Raw genomic sequence first — 27,870 nt, 5'->3', positions numbered from 1 at the left:
CACCCCGGTAATATTGATCCACGCCGACCACTAACCTCTCTCCCTCTCTCTCGTCTCTCTCTCCCTCCGAAGGTGTGAGCACGGACGAGGTCACCGGGCGGTGAAAACACACACACCGGTAGATGACGGCACGGAAGGACACGCCCTCAAGAAGGTCACGCGACAGCCACACCCCCACGGACCCCCCACGCACTCACACACACACTGAGTTAAAATAAAACACCCTTAACCCCTGCATTCCGTCTCTTGTGGGTCTGTGCTCTGCCCTCCCCCTGAGCTAACTCCCTACAATATATATATATATGTATATATATATGTATGTATGTATGTATATATATATATATATATATATATATATATATATATATATATATATATATATATATATATATACACACACAGTATCTCATAAAAGTGAGTACACCCCTCACACTTTTGTAAATATTTGATTATATCTTTTCATGTGACAACACTGAAGAAATGACACTTTGCTACAATGTAAAGTAGTGAGTGTACAGCTTGTATAACAGTGTAAATTTACTGTCCCCTCAAAATAACTCAACACACAGCCATTAACGTCTAAACCGCTGGCAACAAAAGTGAGTACACCCCTAAGTGAAAATGTCTAAATTGGGGCCAATTAGCCATTTTCCCTCCCCGGTGTCATGTGACTTGTTAGTGTTACAAGGTCTTGGGTGTGAATGGGGAGCAGGTGTGTTAAATTTGGTGTCACTGCTCTCACACTCCCTCATACTGGTCACTGGAAGTTCAACATGGCACCTCATATATATATATATATATATATATATATATATATATATATATATATATATATATATATATATATATATATATATATATATAGTACCACAGCTCATGTTCTGGACATTTCAAGGACAATATCCAGGTTCATCTTCATGGAACACTACAAGGTCAATCACTTGGGTAAGAAAATTGGGTGATCTGACCTTAGGCAAAACTCTTTTGTCACTGTAGGCACTCTAGGAACAGGGCGGTGTACCAGATCCCAATCTATGGGGGCTCATGATTTGTTTTCCACTTGAAAGCATATAAGGCCTGGTACTGATGGCCTAATCTGTGCTCTTCTATTTCTTTTACAGCCTCCCTAGAGACTTACATATTCAGTATGTCTCGTGATTTGTGCCTTTCCACAAATTTAGCTCAATGTTTGTTTGATGGTTAAACTTACATTTTGAAACAGGGTAGCCTATGACACTCAACAATGCAAAAGTGTCTTACCACCATAACATACAATTGATAGAAATGTTGAACCATAGCTGGCATATACAGTAAGTATAATCTTGGAACTTTTGTAACATGGCAGAGTGTGTGATAGCATGAGAAATAAACTTGCCCCAGATGGGAATTTTATTTGGTCTTTCGCCATTATTGCAATCAGAACATAAACACTGTATTTCCACTGTATGTTTTGCTATTCATACATTTAATACATTCAAAGCATTAAAACCTAAGTAGTCAAGACTTTAGAATCTGTAATAAAATTTGTCTGAGACAGCTCGATCATATGTGCAGGAAAACCTGCAGTGAGCTGGGATATGCTGTAGTAGGCATCATGGTATTATGTCATATCAGGGTACACCCCCCTTATCAGAGAAAAACAGACTGATGTAAAACACGCACACACACACTCCAAATTATTTGCGATGCAAGATGAGAAGTTGCTTGTTTACCACCATGGCTCAACCACCAGACGACTGAAGTTTACAGAATTAAATTAATCCACCAATAACACTAGAAAGGTAGGCCTTAAAAGATAAGGCTTTGCTTAATATTTTTTATTAAACTATTTTTAAATGTAAACTTTATGTTAAATTTTATTTAATAACATTTATTTAAAAAATAAGTTTACAGAAAGGTTTTGGTCCATAAAGGACTATAATTCAAAGCATAAATATCTACATTTTGAAGGCATTAATTATCATAATTGGAAAAATTTATATAATGCAGTATAATAAACTCTATCTGTAGAATCATTCTTTACACCCTTAGTACAGAAAACTAGAACCTTTTCATACTTAATTTCTTAACTTCTAATCGTGTTAATATAAAAAGCTTATACTTTGTATCATTTGTAATCTTTTTTTTAGTTTAAAAGTATTTAGAATTAAAAATGCTATGAGCTGAGAAACATTTGCCTTTGGGTCAGTTACATTATTTTTTGTAGTTATTTAACTAATGCCTATAGTTTAATAATTGTTATCAACTCAAATATATATTACGGTTGTAGTAATACATACATTTCTCTGTGTGGAAAAACAGATCAGGCATTACATGGGCACCTGTTCAACCAGTAGCCTTGTCAAGCCATGACGGAATCCAGAGACTATGGTAAAGTCTAAACTTATAAACTATCTAAACATATATCTTTGTCTAACTCAGAGGTGTCCAATTATAACAGGAAAGGGCCAGTGTGGGTGCAAGTTTTCATTCCAAAGAAAAGCTCACCTGATTAAACAGGTAGAATCTGATGTGGCTCCTGCTTGATTGGAATGAAAACCTGCAGTCACACCGACCCTTTGTGGATAAGATTGGACACCCTGGTCTAACTCTATTAACAGTTATTGTACATACAACACAACATTAATCCTTATTAATCACTCTCTTATGTGTGTAAAATAACTGTGATTTCAACACTACTTGCTAATATTAATGTAGGTATGTGAAATTAACCTCACTGTTACTATTTTAAAGAAGGAAAAAAGAGATCCCCCTCTTTTAGATTCAGGTTTACGTTACAGTGACACACAGTGTTCAAATTAGGAATTTCATCTTGCATCATTTTTTAATAAAAGGGCAACTTATTATTATTATTTAAAAAAAAAAAAATTATTTTACTATATTAATTCTGTCCATCAGTAATTTTGTAATATTTGTTGTCATATTTTTCCTTCTAAGAAAACAGGAACAGTTATTGAAAAGTACTACTGGAATATGTTTGTAGTATTAAGGTATGAGCAATATAGTTTGGATGTTTCAATTTGATTGGGCCAATGCCAAAGAATTTCCTTGTTTTTCTTTCTATATGAAACATACACCCAAGTATAATGTCAGTGGACCCTCCATATTCCTCAACTGACACAACTAGAAGCTATATATATATATATATATATATATATAATGTGTACATGACCCACAATTCTGACACCTTTACATATTTTTAAATGAACTTCCATTTAAGATAGAAAAGCAGAGATGTATGTAATTCCCTGTTTCATTGAATTTCACTTTCATTAGTATTTTTTTTCAGTAATGCCACACTGAAATGCACTCACTGTCCAATCACAGCCCTTTTCCAGTACAATAATTAAAACATTTCCTTGTAATATGCATATTTTAATTGAATTTACTGCCTTGTAGTTGGAGACTTTCTCACTGAATTTAAGCATGAAATCATTGTACGAGCAAGACAAGTCAGCGACATCACAGAGGCAGTCTTCTCCCAAAGTCTGATTCATGACAGGGCAGTTCGTCAAATCCAGGCTGCTCTGACTGAGCAGGAGGCGATGACGCTTCTTTTTGAGGCCCTGGAAAGAGCACCTTCCCAACATAGAGTGTCCTTCCACCTGATACTTAGAATGAATGAACCTGAGCTTATTCACGAACTAGGTGAGGTTTTTAAAGTTAACAACCCCTTTACCATTTTCATCTTTCATCAGTAATTTTAGCATTAGAATATTATCATTCAAGACAAATTAGCTACATGCAAAACATAGCCCTTAATAAGTTGAACTCCTTCTTCAATAGAATGGAGACAACAAAACAGCAAGTATACGCAGACTGAAGAGGATATATCATATGGAGAGAAAAAAGAGGAAGGCTATAAGAGTGGACACAAGGCTGACTCAGAGACAAAGAAAGATTCACTGATGAGAAGAAGACTGGCGACAATGGAGCAGGAGATAAACCATGAAACCATGAAGGACAACCTTGAGCAAATGAGAGCTGACCTGCAAAGAGAAATAAATGTTCTAGAAGACATGCATATTGAACTTGTCAGAGAGAGACAGAACTGTGATAATGTACAAGCTGAGGTTCAGAAAGCAAAACAAGAAATTGAGAAGAGCAAGGAAGGACTGAAACTTGAGACAGATCGCCTAAACCAACTGACTGCTGAAATGCTTAAAGAGAAAGAACTCCTGGAGAACAGACATAAAGAGACCCTTAGGGAAAGTCAATTGTTTTATAGGAAGAAGGAAGAGTTGAATAAAAACATAGAGGTGATGAGGAATGAAATAAAGCATATGCAAGAAATGAAAATGGAGTTAATGAGACAGAAGGAGGATGTGGAGGCCAAACTAGAGAAGGCAACAAAGGAAATACATGAACTCGAACAGCTGAAGATAGAGCTACAGAGGCAGAATGAGGAAACTGAGAACAAATTCATACAGACAAAGAGCAATATGGACGAATTTGAACAGATGAAGGCTGAAATACTAAAGCAAAAAGAGGATCTTGAGAACAAAATGCGACTTGTGAAAACAGAGGCAGAAAAGGTGCAACAGATGAAGGAGGAAATACAACAACAAAGAAAAGAATTAGAAGAAAGGATACAGTGGGCAAAAGGCCAGATGGAAGAGATGGAACTTATGAAAAAAGAGATAGACAGGAAGAGAAAAGACCTTGACCAAAAGATGAAGCAGACTGCTAGGAGAAAGGGTGAAATAGACAGAATGAGAGTGGAAATACAGAAAGAAAAAGTAGAAATGGAACGCAAAAGGGATGAAATACAAAAAGTAAGAGAGGACTTCCAGATTAAGGTACATACAGAAGAAAAAGAAGGGATAAATGTGAAGATTGTTAATCTCATTTATCAAATTGAAAGAACCAGAAAAATTGTATGCGATGCAACATTTGATATGGAAAACAGAATGGCAGAAAACCAACTAGGAGCAGTAGAAGTAAATAAGATGAAAGGTGAAATGCAGAGACTTCTTGTAGAAATTGAACACATCAGAGAAATGTTACAATGGCTGAAAACAGAAATGGAGCAAAGCAAGGAGGTCCTTAGGAGAGAGAAGGGAGAGATACGATTGTTAAAGCTTGAGATCCAACGAAGAAGAAGAGACCTTGTAAAGAAAGAAGAAAAGAACATGAGAGAACGTGGTGACTTAGAAATCATGAGTGCCAAGATACAGCAACAAAAGAAAGAACTGGCAGGAACTTTGGAAGAAATACAAAAAAATAAAACAAGGCAGGCAAGGGAAGGTGTGCAAAAAACTATGGATGAAACAGAACATGCTAAAGAGAGGAAAGGCAGGACAGTTGATAAACTTTTACTTGAACAAAGAGAGGCTGAACTGAATAATCAAAAACAAATTCTGGAGAACAATTTAAGGGAAATGATCAAGGAAAGAAGTAATCTTGGCAAGATGAGAATGGAACTTGAGATTCAAAGGCATGAAATGGAAAACAACATGAAAGAGATAAAACAGAAGAAAGAGGAGCTTGATCAGTTGACAAAATACATAGATATGGAGAAAAAAGACATTGAAAAGAACAGGCTCTTAAATGATAATATGAGAAATGAGCTAGAATTAATGAAGGCAAAATTGAATGCTGAACAAGAAATGATCATCATTGAAAAACAAGAGATACGGAATGAGAGAAAAAGTTTTGAGCAGTCAAAGGCATCTATGCAGAGCGAAATGCAGAACATGAAGAGTGATCTGGAAAAAGCCACGATGGAAATACAAAACCTGGATGAAATTAAGACAAGATTAGAAAAAGAAAAAGAGCAATGTGGGATCATTGTTGAAGACACAAATCAACAGAAGGATGCCTTGGAGAAGATGGCTGCTGAAATAGCAAAGCAAAAGAAAGATATTGAGACAAACAAAGCCCTTCTTGAAAAAGAGAAAAATATCCTGGACAACAAGTGGCAGGATTTACAGAAAAGAGATGAGGAGTTACAACTACAAATCACAAGTCAAAGGGGAAAAGAGGACAGTGAACAAATGGCAATTGAGGAGCAGAGAAAAGCATTAGAAAGGGAAAGTAGTAAGATCAACCAACAAAAAGAAGAGGCAGAAAAAGAAAGGGAAGATATATTGAAGAATCGGAAAGAACTTGACACTCTTAAAGAGCAAATACTAAAAGAGAGGAATGAAATGAAGGAAATCAAAAACAAGATAATAATGGACAAACTGTTACTTGACCAAAGAGAGACTGAAATCCAACAACAAAAGAAAATTCTGGAGGACAATATGAAAGAGATTGTTGAGGATAGAAATAATCTGGATAAGATGAAATTGGAATCTGAAGCAAAGATAGAAGAAATGGTCAGGGAGAAGATGAAGCAGGAGAGAAAGGAACTTGATCAGTTGATGAATTACTTGCAAATAGAAAAAATGAATATGGAAAAGAACATATCCCTAAACAACAGTTTGAAAAATGAACTAGAAGAAATGAAGGTGAAACTGAACGCTGAACAAGAAGTTATCACCCGTGAAAAACACAAGATAGAGAATGAGAGAAAAAGGTTTCAGTTATCAGAGGCATCTATGCAGAGAGAAATCGAGGACATGAAGAATGCTTTGGAAAAGGCCAGGATAGACATGCAAGAACTTGAGGAAAAACTAGAACAAGAAAAAGAACAATTTAGAATTCACGTTGAAGAAATAAATCAGAAGATGGAGGACCTGGATTTAATGGCTGCAGCAACATCAGGACAAAATATAGAAGCTGAGAAAAATAAAGGTATGGAAACTGAGTTAAGGAGACAGAAGGAAGATGTGGAGGCCAAAACAGAAAAGGTAATGAAGGAAATGTATAAACTTGAACAGTTGAGGGTAGACCTGCAGAGACAGAAAGATGAGTTCGAGAACAAAATTGTAGAGACTAAGAGCGAGACCAATAAAATTGAGCAGATGAAGGCTGAGATACTAAAGCAAAAGGGTGATGTTGAAGAAAAAATGTGTCTTGTGAAAACAGAGATGGAAAAGGTGCAACAGGTCAAGGAGGAAATTCAACAACAAAGAAATGACCTGGAGGAAAGGATGCAGAGGGTAAAACGAGAGATGGAAGAAATGGAACTTGTGAAAAAAGAGATGGAAAGGAAGAGAAAAGAACTTAACCAATGGATGAAGCAAGTAACAAGGAAAAAAGATGAGCTAGACCAAATAAGGGTGGAAATCCAGAAAGAAAAAGAAGAAATGGAATGCAAAAGGGTAGAAGTTGAGAAGAAGAGATATGATATAGAATGTGTTAAAGCTGAAATACAAAGAACAAAAGATGAATTTGAGAATAATGTTGAAGAAGTCACTTCAGAAATGGAAGAAAAAGAAGAGATAAGTACTGAGATTATCAGCCTTATTGACATGATTGAACGAACTAGAGAAATTGTATGGGACAGCAAGATTCTCTTTGAAAACAGCATGGCAGAAAGCCAACTACAAGCAGTAGAGGAAAATATGATGAATACAGAAATGGAGAGACTTGTTACAGAAATTGAACACATTAGAGAGATGCTGCAACAACTTAAGTTAGAAATGGAGCAAAGTAAGGAGGTCCTTAGGAGAGAGAAAGAAGAGATTAAAATGTTAAAGACAGAGATGCAACGAAGACAAAGAGACCTTGAAAACAAAGCAGAAAAGAACATGAGAGAACGAGGTGACTTAGAAGTGATGAGTGCCAAAATAAAGCAACAAAAGGAAGCGTTGGAGGCAACATTGGAAGAAATACGAAAAAATAAAGCAAGGCAGACAAGGCAAGATGCGCAAAGATCATTGGATGAAACGGAGGGTGACAAAGAGGGAAAAAGCAAGGCACTTGGTCAACTGCTATGTCAGGAAAGAGACAATGAACTGGATCAACAAAACCAAATTCTGGAGATCAATTTAGGAGAAATGCTGGAGGAGAAATGTAAACTTGGAAAGATGAGAATGGAACTTGAAACTCAAATAAAACAAATGGAAAATGACAGGAAAGAGATAAAACAGAAGAGACAGGATCTTGATCAGTTGTTAAACAACATAAACACGGAAAAAAAAGACTTAGAAAAGAACAAACTCATGAACGATAATTTGAGAAATGAGATAGAGGAAATGAAGGTGAGACTGAACGCTGAACAAGAAGTTATCACCCTTGAAAAACACAAGATAGAGAATGAGAGAAAAAGGTTTCAGTTATCAGAGGCATCTATGCAGAGAGAAATCGAGGACATGAAGAATGCTTTGAAAAAGGCCAGGATAGACATGCAAGAACTTGAGAAAAAACTAGAACAAGAAAAAGAACAATATAGAATTAAAATTATAGAGACTAATAGCAAGACCAATAAAATTGAGCAGATGAAGGCTGAGATACTAAGGCAAAAGGGTGATGTTGAAGAAAAAATGTGTCTTGTGAAAACAGAGATGGAAAAGGTGCAACAGGTCAAGGAGGAAATTCAACAACAAAGAAATGACCTGGAGGAAAGGATGCAGAGGGTAAAACGAGAGATGGAAGAAATGGAACTTGTGAAAAAAGAGATGGAAAGGAAGAGAAAAGAACTTAACCAAAGGATGAAGCAAGTAACAAGGAAAAAAGATGAGCTAGACCAAATAAAAGTGGAAATCCAGAAAGAAAAAGAAGAAATGGAATGCAAAAGGGTAGAAGTTGAGAAGAAGAGATATGAGATAGAATGTGTTAAAGCTGAAATACAAAGAACAAAAGATGAATTTGAGAATAACGTTGAAGCAGTCACTCCAGAAATGGAAGAAAAAGAAGAGATAAGTACTGAGATTATCAGCCTTATTGACATGATTGAACGAACTAGAGAAATTGTATGGGACAGCAAGATTCTCTTTGAAAACAGCATGGCAGAAAGCCAACTACAAGCAGTAGAGGAAAATATGATGAATACAGAAATGGAGATACTTGTTACAGAAATTGAACATATTAGAGAGATGCTGCAACAACTTAAGTTAGAAATGGAGCAAAGTAAGGAGGTCCTTAGGAGAGAGAAAGAAGAGATTAAAATGTTAAAGACAGAGATGCAACGAAGACAAAGAGACCTTGAAAACAAAGCAGAAAAGAACATGAGAGAACGAGGTGACTTAGAAGTGATGAGTGCCAAAATAAAGCAACAAAAGGAAGTGTTGGAGGCAACATTGGAAGAAATACGAAAAAATAAAGCAAGGCAGACAAGGCAAGATGCGCAAAGATCATTGGATGAAACGGAGTGTGACAAAGAGGGAAAAAGTGAGGCACTTGATAAACTAATACTTCACAAAAGAGAGAATGAACCGAATGAACACAAACAAATTCGGGAACAGAATTTGAGGGAAATGCTGGAGGAGAAAAGTGAACTTGGAAAGATAAGAATGGAACTTGAAATTCAAATAAAACAAATGGAAAATGACAGGAATGAGATGAAACAGGAGAAACAGGAACTTGATCAGCTGACAAACAAAATAAATATGGAGAAAAAAGACTTAGAAAAGAACAGACTCATGAATGGTAATTTGAGAAATGAGCTAGAAGAAATGAAGGTGAAACTGAATGCAGAACAAAAAGTCATCACCGTTGAAAAACAAAAGGTAGAGAAAGAGAGAAAAAAGATTGACCAATCAAAGACATCTATGCAGAGCGAAATGCAGGACATGAAGAACGCGTTGGAAAAAGCCATGATGGAATTACAACACCTGGATGAAATTAAGACAAGATTAGCCCAAGAAAAAGAAGAATGTAGGATCACTATTGAAGACACAAACCAACAGAAGGATGCCTTGGAGAAGATGGCCGCTGAAACAGAAATGCAAAAACAAGACATTGAGAATAACAAAGCCTTTCTTGATAAAGAGAAACATGACCTTGAAAATAAATGGATGGATCTGGAGGAAAGAGAGATGGAGTTGCAATCGCAAATTAGAAGCCAAAGGGAAAAAGAAGATAGTGAAAAATTGGCAATGGAGGAACAGAGAAAGGCACTGGAAAAAGAAATTAGTAAGATCAACCAACAAAAAGAAGAGGCAGAAAAAGAAAGGGAAGACATACTGAAGAACTGGAAAGAAATTCACACTTTCAAAGAGCAAATTAAAAAAGAGAAGGATGAAATGGAGGAAATCCAAAAGAAGATGTTAACAGACAAACTGCTACTTGACCAAAAGGAGACAGAAATGAAAGACCAAAAACAAATTCTGGCCGACAATTTGAAAGAAATGATGAAGGATAGATCAAGTCTGGACAAGATGAAATTGGAACTTGAATTGCAGAAACAGGAAATGGAAAACACTATCAGGGAGAAGATGAAGCACGAGAGAGAAGAACTTGATCAGTTCATGAAAGAAGTAACCATGCAGAAGCAAGAAGTTGAAGATCAAATGTCTATAAGCAACAATTTGAAAAATGAGCTAGAAGAAATAAAAGTCAAACTGAATGTGGAACAAGAAGCTATCACTCTTGAAAAACAACAAATAGAGAATGAGAGAAAAATGGTCGACCAATCAAAGGCATCTATGCAGCGCGAAATGCAGGACATGAAGAACGCGTTGGAAAAAGCCATGATGGAATTACAAAACCTGGATGAAATTAAGACAAGATTAGCCCAGGAAAAAGAAGAATGTAGGATCACTGTTGAAGACACAAACCAACAGAAGGATGCCTTGGAGAAGATGGCCGCTGAAATAGAAATGCAAAAACAAGACATTGAGACTAACAAAGTCCTTCTTGATAAAGAGAAACATGACCTTGAAAAGAAATGGTTGGATCTGGAGGAAAGAGAGGTGAAGTTGCAAACGCAAATTAGAAGCGAAAGGGAAAAAGAAGATAGTGAAAAATTGGCAATGGAGGAACAGAGAAAGGCACTGGAAAAAGAAATTAGTAAGATCAACCAACAAAAAGAAGAAGCAGAAAAAGAAAGGGAAGACATACTGAAGAACTGGAAAGAAATTCACACTTTCAAAGAGCAAATTAAAAAAGAGAAGGATGAAATGGAGGAAATCCAAAAGAAGATGTTAACAGACAAACTGCTACTTGACCAAAAGGAGACAGAAATGAAAGACCAAAAACAAATTCTGGCCAACAATTTGAAAGAAATGATGAAGGATAGATCAAGTCTGGACAAGATGAAATTGGAACTTGAATTGCAGAAACAGGAAATGGAAAACACTATCAGGGAGAAGATGAAGCACGAGAGAGAAGAACTTGATCAGTTCATGAAAGAAATAACCATGCAGAAGCAAGAAATTGAAGATCAAATGTCTATAAGCAACAATTTGAAAAATGAGCTAGAAGAAATAAAAGTCAAACTGAATGTGGAACAAGAAGCTATCACTCTTGAAAAACAACAAATAGAGAATGAGAGAAAAATGGTCGACCAATCAAAGGCATCTATGCAGAGCGAAATGCAGGACATGAAGAACGCGTTGGAAAAAGCCATGATGGAATTACAAAACCTGGATGAAATTAAGACAAGATTAGCCCAGGAAAAAGAAGAATGTAGGATCACTGTTGAAGACACAAACCAACAGAAGGATGCCTTGGAGAAGATGGCCACTGAAATAGAAATGCAAAAGCAAGACATTGAGAATAACAAAATCCTTCTTGATAAAGAGAAACATGACCTTGAAAAGAAATGGATGGATCTGGAGGAAAGAGAGGTGGACTTGCAATCGCAAATTAGAAGCCAAAGGGAAAAAGAAGATAGTGAAAAATTGGCAATGGAGGAACAGAGAAAGGCACTGGAAAAAGAAATTAGTAAGATCAACCAACAAAAAGAAGAGGCAGAAAAAGAAAGGGAAGACATACTGAAGAACTGGAAAGAAATTCACACTTTCAAAGAGCAAATTAAAAAAGAGAAGGATGAAATGGAGGAAATCCAAAAGAAGATGTTAACAGACAAACTGCTACTTGACCAAAAGGAGACAGAAATGAAAGACCAAAAACAAATTCTGGCCGACAATTTGAAAGAAATGATGAAGGATAGATCAAGTCTGGACAAGATGAAATTGGAACTTGAATTGCAGAAACAGGAAATGGAAAACACTATCAGGGAGAAGATGAAGCACGAGAGAGAAGAACTTGATCAGTTCATGAAAGAAGTAACCATGCAGAAGCAAGAAGTTGAAGATCAAATGTCTATAAGCAACAATTTGAAAAATGAGCTAGAAGAAATAAAAGTCAAACTGAATGTGGAACAAGAAGCTATCACTCTTGAAAAACAACAAATAGAGAATGAGAGAAAAATGGTCGACCAATCAAAGGCATCTATGCAGCGCGAAATGCAGGACATGAAGAACGCGTTGGAAAAAGCCATGATGGAATTACAAAACCTGGATGAAATTAAGACAAGATTAGCCCAGGAAAAAGACAAATGTAGGATCACTGTTGAAGACACAAACCAACAGAAGGATGCCTTGGAGAAGATGGCCGCTGAAATAGAAATGCAAAAACAAGACATTGAGACTAACAAAGTCCTTCTTGATAAAGAGAAACATGACCTTGAAAAGAAATGGTTGGATCTGGAGGAAAGAGAGGTGAAGTTGCAAACGCAAATTAGAAGCGAAAGGGAAAAAGAAGATAGTGAAAAATTGGCAATGGAGGAACAGAGAAAGGCACTGGAAAAAGAAATTAGTAAGATCAACCAACAAAAAGAAGAAGCAGAAAAAGAAAGGGAAGACATACTGAAGAACTGGAAAGAAATTCACACTTTCAAAGAGCAAATTATAAAAGAGAAGGATGAAATGGAGGAAATCCAAAAGAAGATGTTAACAGACAAACTGCTACTTGACCAAAAGGAGACAGAAATAAAAGACCAAAAACAAATTCTGGCCAACAATTTGAAAGAAATGATGAAGGATAGATCAAGTCTGGACAAGATGAAATTGGAACTTGAATTGCAGAAACAGGAAATGGAAAACACTATCAGGGAGAAGATGAAGCACGAGAGAGAAGAACTTGATCAGTTCATGAAAGAAATAACCATGCAGAAGCAAGAAATTGAAGATCAAATGTCTATAAGCAACAATTTGAAAAATGAGCTAGAAGAAATAAAAGTCAAACTGAATGTGGAACAAGAAGCTATCACTCTTGAAAAACAACAAATAGAGAATGAGAGAAAAATGGTCGACCAATCAAAGGCATCTATGCAGAGCGAAATGCAGGACATGAAGAACGCGTTGGAAAAAGCCATGATGGAATTACAAAACCTGGATGAAATTAAGACAAGATTAGCCCAGGAAAAAGAAGAATGTAGGATCACTGTTGAAGACACAAACCAACAGAAGGATGCCTTGGAGAAGATGGCCGCTGAAATAGAAATGCAAAAGCAAGACATTGAGAATAACAAAATCCTTCTTGATAAAGAGAAACATGACCTTGAAAAGAAATGGATGGATCTGGAGGAAAAAGAGGTGGACTTGCAATCGCAAATTAGAAGCCAAAGGGAAAAAGAAGATAGTGAAAAATTGGCAATGGAGGAACAGAGAAAGGCACTGGAAAAAGAAATTAGTAAGATCAACCAACAAAAAGAAGAGGCAGAAAAAGAAAGGGAAGACATACTGAAGAACTGGAAAGAAATTCACACTTTCAAAGAGCAAATTAAAAAAGAGAAGGATGAAATGGAGGAAATCAAAAAGAAGATGTTAACAGACAAACTGCTACTTGACCAAAAGGAGACAGAAATGAAAGACCATAAACAAATTCTGGCCGACAATTTGAAAGAAATAATGAAGGATAGATCAAGTCTGGACAAGATGAAATTGGAACTTGAATTGCAGAAACAGGAAATGGAAAACACTATCAGGGAGAAGATGAAGCACGAGAGAGAAGAACTTGATCAGTTCATGAAAGAAGTAACCATGCAGAAGCAAGAAGTTGAAGATCAAATGTCTATAAGCAACAATTTGAAAAATGAGCTAGAAGAAATAAAAGTCAGACTGAATATGGAACAAGAAGCTATCACTCTTGAAAAACAACAAATAGAGAATGAGAGAAAAATGGTCGACCAATCAAAGGCATCTATGCAGCGCGAAATGCAGGACATGAAGAACGCGTTGGAAAAAGCCATGATGGAATTACAAAACCTGGATGAAATTAAGACAAGATTAGCCCAGGAAAAAGAAGAATGTAGGATCACTGTTGAAGACACAAACCAACAGAAGGATGCCTTGGAGAAGATGGCCGCTGAAATAGAAATGCAAAAGCAAGACACTGAGACTAACAAAGTCCTTCTTGAAAAAGAGAAACATGACCTTGAAAAGAAATGGATGGATCTGGAGGAAAGAGAGATGGAGTTGCAATCGCAAATTAGAAGCCAAAGGGAAAAAGAAGATAGTGAAAAATTGGCAATGGAGGAACAGAGAAAGGCACTGGAAAAAGAAATTAGTAAGATCAACCAACAAAAAGAAGAGGCAGAAAAAGAAAGGGAAGACATACTGAAGAACTGGAAAGAACTTCACACATTCAAAGAGCAAATGATAAAAGAGAAGGATGAAATGGAGGAAATCAAAAAGAAGATGTTAACAGACAAACTGCTACTTGACCAAAAGGAGACAGAAATGAAAGACCAAAAACAAATTCTGGCCGACAATTTGAAAGAAATAATGAAGGATAGATCAAGTCTGGACAAGATGAAATTGGAACTTGAATTGCAGAAACAGGAAATGGAAAACACTATCAGGGAGAAGATGAAGCACGAGAGAGAAGAACTTGATCAGTTCATGAAAGAAGTAACCATGCAGAAGCAAGAAGTTGAAGATCAAATGTCTATAAGCAACAATTTGAAAAATGAGCTAGAAGAAATAAAAGTCAAACTGAATATGGAACAAGAAGCTATCACTCTTGAAAAACAACAAATAGAGAATGAGAGAAAAATGGTCGACCAATCAAAGGCATCTATGCAGCGCGAAATGCAGGACATGAAGAACGCGTTGGAAAAAGCCATGATGGAATTACAAAACCTGGATGAAATTAAGACAAGATTAGCCCAGGAAAAAGAAGAATGTAGGATCACTGTTGAAGACACAAACCAACAGAAGGATGCCTTGGAGAAGATGGCCGCTGAAATAGAAATGCAAAAACATGACAATGAGAATAACAAAGCCCTTCTTGATAAAGAGAAACATGACCTTGAAAAGAAATGGATGGATCTGGAGGAAAGAGAGGTGGACTTGCAATCGCAAATTAGAAGCCAAAGGGAAAAAGAAGATAGTGAAAAATTGGCAATGGAGGAACAGAGAAAGGCACTGGAAAAAGAAATTAGTAAGATCAACCAACAAAAAGAAGAGGCAGAAAAAGAAAGGGAAGACATACTGAAGAACTGGAAAGAAATTCACACTTTCAAAGAGCAAATTAAAAAAGAGAAGGATGAAATGGAGGAAATCCAAAAGAAGATGTTAACAGACAAACTGCTACTTGACCAAAAGGAGACAGAAATGAAAGACCAAAAACAAATTCTGGCCAACAATTTGAAAGAAATGATGAAGGATAGATCAAGTCTGGACAAGATGAAATTGGAACTTGAATTGCAGAAACAGGAAATGGAAAACACTATCAGGGAGAAGATGAAGCACGAGAGAGAAGAACTTGATCAGTTCATGAAAGAAATAACCATGCAGAAGCAAGAAATTGAAGATCAAATGTCTATAAGCAACAATTTGAAAAATGAGCTAGAAGAAATAAAAGTCAAACTGAATGTGGAACAAGAAGCTATCACTCTTGAAAAACAACAAATAGAGAATGAGAGAAAAATGGTCGACCAATCAAAGGCATCTATGCAGCGCGAAATGCAGGACATGAAGAACGCGTTGGAAAAAGCCATGATGGAATTACAAAACCTGGATGAAATTAAGACAAGATTAGCCCAGGAAAAAGAAGAATGTAGGATCACTGTTGAAGACACAAACCAACAGAAGGATGCCTTGGAGAAGATGGCCGCTGAAATAGAAATGCAAAAACATGACAATGAGAATAACAAAGCCCTTCTTGAAAAAGAGAAATATGACCTTGAAAAGAAATGGATGGATCTGGAGGAAAGAGAGGTGGAGTTGCAATCGCAAATTAGAAGCCAAAGGGAAAATGAAGATAGTGAAAAATTGGCAATGGAGGAACAGAGAAAGGCACTGGAAAAAGAAATTAGTAAGATCAACCAACAAAAAGAAGAGGCAGAAAAAGAAAGGGAAGACATACTGAAGAACTGGAAAGAACTTCACACATTCAAAGAGCAAATGATAAAAGAGAAGGATGAAATGGAGGAAATCCAAAAGAAGATGTTAACAGACAAACTGCTACTTGACCAAAAGGAGACAGAAATGAAAGACCAAAAACAAATTCTGGCCGACAATTTGAAAGAAATAATGAAGGATAGATCAAGTCTGGACAAGATGAAATTGGAACTTGAATTGCAGAAACAGGAAATGGAAAACACTATCAGGGAGAAGATGAAGCACGAGAGAGAAGAACTTGATCAGTTCATGAAAGAAGTAACCATGCAGAAGCAAGAAGTTGAAGATCAAATGTCTATAAGCAACAATTTGAAAAATGAGCTAGAAGAAATAAAAGTCAAACTGAATGTGGAACAAGAAGCTATCACTCTTGAAAAACAACAAATAGAGAATGAGAGAAAAATGGTCGACCAAGCAAAGGCATCTATGCAGAGCGAAATGCAGGACATGAAGAACGCGTTGGAAAAAGCCATGATGGAATTACAAAACCTGGATGAAATTACAACAAGATTAGCCCAGGAAAAAGAAGAATGTAGGATCACTGTTGAAGACACAAACCAACAGAAGGATGCCTTGGAGAAGATGGCCGCTGAAATAGAAATGCAAAAGCAAGACATTGAGACTAACAAAGTCCTTCTTGATAAAGAGAAACATGACCTTGAAAAGAAATGGATGGATCTGGAGGAAAGAGAGGTGGACTTGCAATCGCAAATTAGAAGCCAAAGGGAAAATGAAGATAGTGAAAAATTGGCAATGGAGGAACAGAGAAAGGCACTGGAAAAAGAAATTAGTAAGATCAACCAACAAAAAGAAGAGGCAGAAAAAGAAAGGGAAGACATACTGAAGAACTGGAAAGAACTTCACACATTCAAAGAGCAAATGATAAAAGAGAAGGATGAAATGGAGGAAATCCAAAAGAAGATGTTAACAGACAAACTGCTACTTGACCAAAAGGAGACAGAAATGAAAGACCAAAAACAAATTCTGGCCGACAATTTGAAAGAAATGATGAAGGATAGATCAAGTCTGGACAAGATGAAATTGGAACTTGAATTGCAGAAACAGGAAATGGAAAACACTATCAGGGAGAAGATGAAGCACGAGAGAGAAGAACTTGATCAGTTCATGAAAGAAGTAACCATGCAGAAGCAAGAAGTTGAAGATCAAATGTCTATAAGCAACAATTTGAAAAATGAGCTAGAAGAAATAAAAGTCAAACTGAATGTGGAACAAGAAGCTATCACTCTTGAAAAACAACAAATAGAGAATGAGAGAAAAATGGTCGACCAATCAAAGGCATCTATGCAGCGCGAAATGCAGGACATGAAGAACGCGTTGGAAAAAGCCATGATGGAATTACAAAACCTGGATGAAATTAAGACAAGATTAGCCCAGGAAAAAGAAGAATGTAGGATCACTGTTGAAGACACAAACCAACAGAAGGATGCCTTGGAGAAGATGGCCGCTGAAATAGAAATGCAAAAACAAGACATTGAGACTAACAAAGTCCTTCTTGATAAAGAGAAACATGACCTTGAAAAGAAATGGTTGGATCTGGAGGAAAGAGAGGTGGAGTTGCAAACGCAAATTAGAAGCGAAAGGGAAAAAGAAGATAGTGAAAAATTGGCAATGGAGGAACAGAGAAAGGCACTGGAAAAAGAAATTAGTAAGATCAACCAACAAAAAGAAGAGGCAGAAAAAGAAAGGGAAGACATACTGAAGAACTGGAAAGAAATTCACACTTTCAAAGAGCAAATTAAAAAAGAGAAGGATGAAATGGAGGAAATCCAAAAGAAGATGTTAACAGACAAACTGCTACTTGACCAAAAGGAGACAGAAATGAAAGACCAAAAACAAATTCTGGCCAACAATTTGAAAGAAATGATGAAGGATAGATCAAGTCTGGACAAGATGAAATTGGAACTTGAATTGCAGAAACAGGAAATGGAAAACACTATCAGGGAGAAGATGAAGCACGAGAGAGAAGAACTTGATCAGTTCATGAAAGAAATAACCATGCAGAAGCAAGAAATTGAAGATCAAATGTCTATAAGCAACAATTTGAAAAATGAGCTAGAAGAAATAAAAGTCAAACTGAATGTGGAACAAGAAGCTATCACTCTTGAAAAACAACAAATAGAGAATGAGAGAAAAATGGTCGACCAATCAAAGGCATCTATGCAGCGCGAAATGCAGGACATGAAGAACGCGTTGGAAAAAGCCATGATGGAATTACAAAACCTGGATGAAATTAAGACAAGATTAGCCCAGGAAAAAGAAGAATGTAGGATCACTGTTGAAGACACAAACCAACAGAAGGATGCCTTGGAGAAGATGGCCGCTGAAATAGAAATGCAAAAACAAGACATTGAGACTAACAAAGTCCTTCTTGATAAAGAGAAACATGACCTTGAAAAGAAATGGATGGATCTGGAGGAAAGAGAGGTGGAGTTGCAATCGCAAATTAGAAGCGAAAGGGAAAAAGAAGATAGTGAAAAATTGGCAATGGAGGAACAGAGAAAGGCACTGGAAAAAGAAATTAGTAAGATCAACCAACAAAAAGAAGAGGCAGAAAAAGAAAGGGAAGACATACTGAAGAACTGGAAAGAACTTCACACTTTCAAAGAGCAAATTAAAAAAGAGAAGGATGAAATGGAGGAAATCAAAAAGAAGATGTTAACAGACAAACTGCTACTTGACCAAAAGGAGACAGAAATGAAAGACCAAAAACAAATTCTGGCCGACAATTTGAAAGAAATGATGAAGGATAGATCAAGTCTGGACAAGATGAAATTGGAACTTGAATTGCAGAAACAGGAAATGGAAAACACTATCAGGGAGAAGATGAAGCACGAGAGAGAAGAACTTGATCAGTTCATGAAAGAAGTAACCATGCAGAAGCAAGAAGTTGAAGATCAAATGTCTATAAGCAACAATTTGAAAAATGAGCTAGAAGAAATAAAAGTCAAACTGAATGTGGAACAAGAAGCTATCACTCTTGAAAAACAACAAATAGAGAATGAGAGAAAAATGGTCGACCAATCAAAGGCATCTATGCAGAGCGAAATGCAGGACATGAAGAACGCGTTGGAAAAAGCCATGATGGAATTACAAAACCTGGATGAAATTAAGACAAGATTAGCCCAGGAAAAAGAAGAATGTAGGATCACTGTTGAAGACACAAACCAACAGAAGGATGCCTTGGAGAAGATGGCCGCTGAAATAGAAATGCAAAAACAAGACATTGAGACTAACAAAGTCCTTCTTGATAAAGAGAAACATGACCTTGAAAAGAAATGGTTGGATCTGGAGGAAAGAGAGGTGGAGTTGCAATCGCAAATTAGAAGCGAAAGGGAAAAAGAAGATAGTGAAAAATTGGCAATGGAGGAACAGAGAAAGGCACTGGAAAAAGAAATTAGTAAGATCAACCAACAAAAAGAAGAGGCAGAAAAAGAAAGGGAAGACATACTGAAGAACTGGAAAGAAATTCACACTTTCAAAGTGCAAATTAAAAAAGAGAAGGATGAAATGGAGGAAATCCAAAAGAAGATGTTAACAGACAAACTGCTACTTGACCAAAAGGAGACAGAAATGAAAGACCAAAAACAAATTCTGGCCGACAATTTGAAAGAAATGATGAAGGATAGATCAAGTCTGGACAAGATGAAATTGGAACTTGAGCAAAACAAAATTAAACTTGACAACGAAAAAGAGGATGTTGAGTTAATGAAAGAACATACTGTTTTTCAAGAAAAACAACTGCAATTACAAAGAGAAGACCTTACTATCAGCTTTCTTCCAGCACAAATAGAGAAACTACAACCTGATAAAAAGACGAGGGGTTCTGAATTTCAGAGCAAAGAATATAAACAGAGAGTAGTCGAACTCGGATTCATTGAGCCACTTCTTCCTGATGCAGGTCCTTTTCCTTCACTTACATCTGCAGTGGATATTTGTGAGACACAAGTTACTGAAGACCCACAGATTATGGAACAGTTACTGATGCAAGAGCAAGATGCTGATGTGGAGGTCACATCAAGAAAGCTGACCGAGTTCCAACAAAGTGAATTAACTGAAATTGCGAAAGAGCTGGAAAAAAGAATAAATAGCTTAAGGGAGGAGAAGAAGATCATGGCTGTGGAGGTACTGTTTCAGAGGCAGAAACTTGTCCAGTTAAATGCTGAAATGGTGAAGATGAAGAAAGATTTTGACATCAAAGTTGAATTACTACACAGCAAACATGCTGAGTTGGAACAAATTAAATCTGAAATTCAAAGACAAAAATTTCTAATGGGAAATATTTATGTTAGCACAGATGTGTCTATTCAAATGAGACAGGAGGGGAATAAAGTAGACAATCAGACTCAGACAAGTGAAAATGGCATACTACTAACAGACAAAGTGCTATCAGTTTCAACTGAAGAAAAACTTGAAACAGAAGAACCTGCTTTTGCAAAAGAACTTGCTAGAAATGAAACTGATGTCCTAGTAGAAATGCTCAAAATGGAGAGGGAGAAAACACAGGAGAAGGCAGAGGAAATGGAACTGCTGATTCAAAAACAGCAGATTAACCTGGAAATGATCTTAGATGAGATTAAGCAGAAAAGACATGAACTGGATATGATTACCATGGAGATACAGGGATTAAGAAGTACGAGTACTGAGATAAAGAACGATGATGTGGATCAATTCAATATTACACAAGAGCAAGAAGGAACTTTACAGCATGCAGTGTTTGAGGAGGAAGAGCAATTTGCAGAAGAAGGGGCTGAAATGAGAATGAAAAAGGCAGAGCAAAACACAGCTGGTTCAAGACATGAAAATCATGAAATAAAAAAATTACTGGAATCATTAAGAACAGAGAAAGACAAAGTGGAGCAGATTAAGGCTGAACTTCTAGAAAAACAAAAAGAAATTGAAAACTTAAAAGCACTAACACAGAAACAAAGGGATGAGTTTGAACTGGCAAAATGTGATGCACAACGACAAATCCAGCATATGGAGACTATTTTAGACGAGTTCAAGAAGGACAACAACAGGGCAAAAGACATGATAAATCAACTTCAAGATGAAAAGATAATCACTGAGGCCCTTCTTGAAGAAGCCAAAAGAATGACCCAGAACTTGGAACTCATGAATGGCAATTTGCAGACACAGAAACAAGAACTAGAGTACAATAACCAGTTGTCTGAAAGACAGAAAAGAGATTTGGAAATAAAACTACAACACTTGCGGAAGGAAGCTGATGAAATGGGCGTTCAGTTGAAAAAGCACAAAGAAAAGGAAAAGACAGAGAAACTGGGAAGAGATAAAGAGGAAGATACTCTAGAGGAGCTAAAGAATGAATTAATGAGACAGAGTGAGGAAATTGCTAAAGAAAATAGAAATTTGAGTGTGGTGAAAAGTAAACTTGATCAGAAGAGGAACGAATTACATCAAGAAAAGCAATATATTGATGACATGTTGAAGGCTTCAAAGAGGGAGTTGGAAGAGGCACGTGATGAAATTGAAACACAGCGACAACAAATAGATGAACATATCAGAGCAACTATTAAAGCAGAGAGAGACGAGCTTGAAAATTTGAGGAATTACTTACTGATGGAGAAGAAAGATATTGAACATGCAAAAGAAAATATGGCCACAGAAATGGAGCACATTGACACCCTTCGTATGCAGCTAGTCAATGAAAAAAGACAAATAGAAATTGAAAAAGAACAGTTAAAGTTCAAGGAGAACGATGTTAAAAAGGCTGAGTCTGTACTACAAAGAAAGTCAAACGATGTAGAGAAACTCATGGAAAAAACTAATAAAGAGAGGGAGATCATGGAAAAGCAAAAAGAAAAGGAGAGGATAAAGGCTGTCACTGAAGACAAACATAAAAAACAAAAATACAGTGAAGATGAATTAGAAAGGCAACAACAAAACCTAAAGAATGCAATGGATGATCTTACAACAGAGAAAAATGAAATAGATCAAATGAAAGTGCAAATACAAAGGCAAAGAGATGACCTAGATAATATCTTAAAAAAGCAGCAACAAGAATTTGAGATCAGGGAGGATGACATTCAAAGAGAAAAGGCATCTTTAGAGAAGATGAAAGCTGACTTGGTGAGGTTGGCCAAGGAAATGAATGCTGAGAAAGATGAGATGAGACTGAACAGTGACAAACTTGAATGTTGGGAGGCAGACCTACTGAAGCAGAGAGTTGAGACTGAGACAATGAAGAACACTCTGGAAGCTGAGAAATTTCAGCTTGAGAGAGCACAAGCTGACATACAACAGTGTCAATATGAGATGGACAACATTCTGGAAGCCACCAAGAAAGAGAGGTATGAACTTGAGAAACTGAAGCATGAAACTGAAATAAGAAGACTTGAAATTGAGAACATGCTGCATGAGAACCTGATGGTAGGAAAAGGTGAATGGGATACATTCCAAATTGAGTTACAACAAGAGAAGAAGGAACTAGAGAGAGACAGACAAGCATTGAAAAGGTTAACGGATGAACTTGAGCAAAGAAAATCAAATTTGGATTTAGAAGAATGGAGAATTAAGCTGGACAGACAAAATATTCAAAAGGAGATAGATAGCTTAGAGATGATCAAAGCAGAAATGCAAAGAAATGTTGCGAATATTGATAAACGCATGGAGGAGACACGGGTAGAGAAGCTCAGCATGGAGGAAATAGCTGTTGTACTGAAAAAGGAAAAGGAGGATTTTCAAACTACTATTGAGGAGATAAAGAGGCGTGAGGTAAAGACACAAACAACGGAAGCCGAGCTAGAACAAAAGAAGCAAGAAATTCAAGGCAGCCTACAGTCGCTTCAAGGAGAAAAGAATGTGCTGGAGAGAAGCAAAGCAGAGATTAAGACACTCACCCAAGAACTTGAAAAGCAGATCGCCAAACAAAGGGAAGAAGAGTACATGACAAAGAAAAAATTACAAAATGACAGGGAGATTCTTGAGCAGCTGAAGACTGACATAGAAATACAGAGAGAAACTATGGAAAATGAAAAGAGCAAAATCAGACTCAAAACACATGAACTAGAAACCAAACAGAAAAAAATGGAAGAAGAATGGAAGAAACTAGAAGACTGCAGAAATAAGGTTCTCGTGGAAAGAACTTGGCTTGAGAAGAGACACCAAGAACTAGAGGGGCTGGAGAATATCAGTGAAGAAATAGAGAGGAAGAAGAAAGATCTGGAGACAATTAATGCTAAGATACAAAGATGCCAACAAGACATAATAAACAAAAAAAGCCAGTTTGAAAAGGAAATGACTTTAATGCAACAGAAAAAAAACAAGGATGTGGATGATCTAGAATTCAAGGTGAAACGAGCGAAAAAAGAGACTGAGAACAGAATCCTAGAAAAAGAAAAAATATTTGAGCAATTTGATGACGAAAGAGATGTACGAAGAACTGAACGGAGGAAAAAGGAACTAGAGTTAGCAGACCTCCATGAACACTGGGATGACCTGGTAGAGCTGAAGAGCATGGACACCAAGGAGAGGAATGAGCTTGAAACAAGACAGACTGAACTAAGCAAGTGGCAACACGATTCTGATGACCTTTCAGAAGCCATTTCAGGGGAGAGTTATGAGATGGAAAGAAACAAATGTGAAGTTGATGGAGGGAGAACTACATTCAATCAAAGAGAGAATGAGGACAAGGAAAAATCTAAAGACCTGAGGGTAACGAAAAGTCATACAGAAACTGACAGAGCTGATTTAGAGGGGCCAGATCACACGCTCGTGACAATCAAAATAGATGCTCAAACTCAAACCTATATGGAAGACATGGAGGAAAGGTTTGACAGAGGAGCTGTGCAAGTAGAACAAGACATTTGTCAAGAATTTGACAGTAAACTACAAAGTGAAGAGATGGGAATGAAAAGTAATGGTATGGAGCAGATTCAGCTAGAATGCCAGAGGCTGAGATACGAAGCAGACTGTTTAACACAAATTTGTCAAAGCAGAAGACAAGAACTGCAGCAAATAGAAGATGTTATACAAAAACAAAGTGAGAAAATGAGAAGAAATGAGAAGATACAAGAGATCAATGTCAGACAAACATATAAAGAGAAGGCAAAAGACAAATGCATGCAGTGTAAACTGGAAAAAGAAATGAAAGATACAGGAACCATGACAGAGCTTAGTACTGATGCCAAAGACATTGAGGGAAAGACAGCTATCACTCAGCATGATGCTCTGAGTGACAAAAACGTCATTAAAGAAATAAGTCGAACAATAGAGAACATGGAAAAAGAACTAGAGAACAGGTTACAAGAAATTCAGAAGAATGAAATGAAGAGAGTTGGACTACAAAAAGAGAAAATCGAGCTGGAGCTGATGAAAGATGTGCTTCATCCTGAAAGAGAGACAGAGAGGCAGAAAGTCATGGAGAAGGAAAAACAAATCATTCTGTTAAAGGAGAGTATACTGATAGAGATTAACCAACTAAAGAGCAAGAGAAAAGATACAAACACCAAATACCTACAAAGGTTGGAGCAGCTCATCACTGAAACAGCCACAATTAAAGACAGAATCAGGCATGTGACAGACAAAGCTGTACAAACAGTGACAGAGGACAGACAAGAGGGGCAGACTAGAAAAGAGCAGGTGTGGGCTGATCAAGAAGTGGAGGAAATTCAGACAGAAGGACCAATGGAGCATGCCAGCGCTTCTCTCCATGTGCTGATTGATGATGGGCATGAGAGCCTAAGTAGGGAGGCTCCAAGGGAAGCACAAACTACAAATGTATTACAAAGACGGCGGCTACTGCAATGGATCAGGCAATGCTGCAGCTACTGTTGTCCAACTGAAACTAAGCAAGAGAAATGAAGCATTTTAGATTCTTGAAGCCAAACTATTATTGTTCCTACAAATCAAATACATTAAAATCTGAACAAGATTTTAGGTTTATTTTTTCTTTATTTTTTCATGTTGGCTTCAGTTGGCTACTAAACTACTAGAAGCCAAAATCGAGTGATATTGTACAACTTAGTATACAGCTAATATGTTTTTGACTGTATGTGAGAGAACTTGGTTATACTTAATAATAATAATAATATTATTATTATTATTAATATTTTCCATTAACAATTTTATCAATTATATTGTAATGATCATCCATTTATTTTCAACAGACTACTGACCAATTTTCTGTTTTTATCAATTTTGGAGGGATGTGTGTGTGTGTGTGTGTGTGTGTAAAGTTCTTAGGTATATTTCATTTTTATAAACCAATCTGGTACAAACATTCATCTAATATACATTGTTATTTGTACTAGCCTTTGATGTTGATTTGATGTATTTTAATAACACAATACTGGAATAGTTTAAAACTTCTGTCATGGCTCCTTGTGTGACCAGGTTGAAGGTAAAATGCACAGATCCTTTATATCATCATATACCTGTATATGATGTACCGTAAAGACACGTAGGATTCAGGTGCTGGTGCCCTCTTAGGTGGTGCTGTCACCAAGAACAACTTTTTTTCTAATTAAATTCGAAAGACAGCATGGTCTCTGTAACTCCCCCATGATTTCACAGGACATACCTGTCGGCTGTAAGTAACTCACGCACCTAGCATTCAGAGAGCATGTTCTAGTGTTTGAGAATGTTGCACAGCCAGTAGTTTGGAAACAGTGTTGGCTACATGGTTATCGGAGGAGGCTTGTGCTAGTCTTCACTATGCCAAGCTGCCATTGTCTGGTGATGGGGGAAAGACCTCTGACTATGCCTTGCAAAAATATGAATCACGATTCCCTAAAAGCAAGCAGTCTCTACAGTCACGACTTTAAAGTGGAATATGGATGATGTTGTAAACTTACCTTCACTTACCTTAATAAAACAGCGAGCTGTGAAACATTAATTAACCAGATTAAAACATAATTAGATAGACATAGAAACGAGTTAACAGTATTTATGTATGCAATTACATATATTGGAATAAATACAGCATAATTTTGAATTAATAAATGGCTCTTTGTTGTTTGTTGAGAGTGTGAATAAATGTTCTTTAAGAGTTGCTGATTAGTGATATAGCTAATAAAGCAAGCTCTAGTGTCAGCATTGACTAATTCTGGGGAAAATTTTATCCAGCGTTAAGAAATACAAATAACTTACCCAAACATGGTATATGGCTTAAGATATAAGGTCAAGGAATAAAAATGCAGCAATTCTGACATGAGTACATAATTTTATGCCTGATAGTTGAATGTATATCCTCTTGTAACAAGCTTATAAAGTGTGGAACTGCAAGGAAGAACAAAAGAAGGGCAACACAAAAGTGTGGGATGAGAATTAATACACAAGAATTGAAGAGGAAGATGGGCATAACAATGAGAAATGTAATATTAATGATAATTAATTATAACTGATAATATAATTATAATTAATAATTGATAGTGTTATTTTTGATATGATACCTTTATTCTTTTGGAAATGTCTTTATAGGCTCCTTAAATTGTGCTGTCACTACAGTGCTTACTGCTTACAGTGCATATAAACACAAGATGGCAGCAACGTATGGCTCATCCAATAGGAGACTGAGGTTGCCAGGTCTGCAAGATGAAACGAATTCCAGCGACAGCTTGTGTCTGTAATACGTCAGTAGGACTCAGACCCTAAATTATGTCTATGAGACGTTCAGTATCTAGACATTTCAGTATCTGAACATTTAGCTAAGATCATTTAAGGTTGAACCGAAATTGAAAAAGAGGTTAAAATTATTTAAATGTTACCAGAATATTAGAGGAACGTTATCCAAACTATCATGGTCTACCGCAACAATCCCAAAAGGTTAAAATTATTTAAAGGTCACCAGAACGTTTGGGCAACTTTCTAAGAACCATCCTGAGAGTTTCAAATTATTTAAATGTTACCAGAATCCTCTCTGAACCATCACAGGTTACAGCAAGTTTATTTAAAGTTATGGGAACGTTCTCTGTACGTTCTCTGAACCGTGATGTGCAACGGAACAAGAATTTGAATATTAGTATAATGTTAGCATAGATTTATACTTTGTATATTTTGGTATTTTCTAGTGTGTTTTGTTATATGTTAACCCTGTCTTGTGCTATAATGGTGATATGTCTTTTTAACCTCGATTCCTCTCAGCTGTACAGCACTTTAGTCAGCTTCGGTTGTTGTTAAATGTGGTCTAGAAATAAACTGAATTTCTCTAAAGAAATACCAATACTAACTAGGCTTGTGTGAAAATGTATTTGCCCCCAGTTACTAATTCCCCAAATCTATGAAACTGCATTGATAATGGGGTTCAGCTGGACTAGACACAACCAGGCCTGATTACTGCAAACCCTGTTCAATCAAATCAACACTTAAATAGAACTTTTTCAACAGCATGAAGTTGGTTAAAAGGTCTTACCCAGTAATACACTATGCCAAAATTGAAAGAAATTCCAGAAATTATGAGGAAGAATGTGATTGAAATACATAATTCTGGGAAGGTTACAAAGCTATTTCAAAGGCTGTGGGACTCCAAAGAACCACAGTGAGAGCCATTATCTCCAAATAGAAAAACTCAGCACAGTAGTAAACCTTCCCAGAAGTGGACGACCTTCCAAAATCCCTCCAAGAGCACAGCAACGACTCATCCAGGAAGTCATAAAAGAGCCAAGGATAATAAAGGACCTACAGGCCTCTCTTGTACCAATAAAGGTTCATG

The 27,870-nt window shown here is 36.7% G+C and overlaps 1 protein-coding gene across 2 annotated transcripts; it reads left to right on the top strand.

Moving 5' to 3' along the window:
- The first annotated feature begins 1,649 nt into the window (after positions 1-1,649).
- On the top strand, positions 1,650-26,153 carry si:ch211-250g4.3 (nesprin-2). Of its 2 annotated transcripts, XM_053638606.1 has the most exons (4): positions 1,650-1,781; positions 2,302-2,370; positions 3,400-3,648; positions 3,787-26,153. In XM_053638606.1, the coding sequence occupies exons 2-4, from the start codon at positions 2,349-2,351 to the stop codon at positions 25,020-25,022; spliced, it is 21,507 nt and encodes a 7,168-aa protein (XP_053494581.1). In that variant the 5' UTR covers positions 1,650-1,781; positions 2,302-2,348; the 3' UTR covers positions 25,023-26,153. The 2 variants fall into 2 exon arrangements, with proteins under 2 accessions (XP_053494581.1, XP_053494582.1); XM_053638607.1 differs by lacking the exon at positions 3,400-3,648 and having other exon boundaries at positions 3,787-26,152.
- Positions 26,154-27,870: the final 1,717 nt, after the last annotated feature.

Source organism: Ictalurus furcatus, chromosome 12 (genome assembly GCF_023375685.1).
Source record: "Ictalurus furcatus strain D&B chromosome 12, Billie_1.0, whole genome shotgun sequence".
NCBI lineage: Eukaryota > Metazoa > Chordata > Actinopteri > Siluriformes > Ictaluridae > Ictalurus > Ictalurus furcatus.
Note: the sequence above shows the minus strand (reverse complement) of the source record. Positions and strands in the feature narration are given on the sequence as shown.

Bases quoted from the DNA above. Each gene is read 5' to 3' on its own strand.
- si:ch211-250g4.3 (XM_053638606.1), top strand. From the start codon at position 2,349: ATGACGGAATCCAGAGACTATG. The intron at 2,371-3,399 runs GTAAAGTCTAAA...ACTGCCTTGTAG, and splicing joins GACGGAATCCAGAGACTATG to TTGGAGACTTTCTCACTGAA. The intron at 3,649-3,786 runs GTGAGGTTTTTA...CTTCTTCAATAG, and splicing joins TGAGCTTATTCACGAACTAG to AATGGAGACAACAAAACAGC.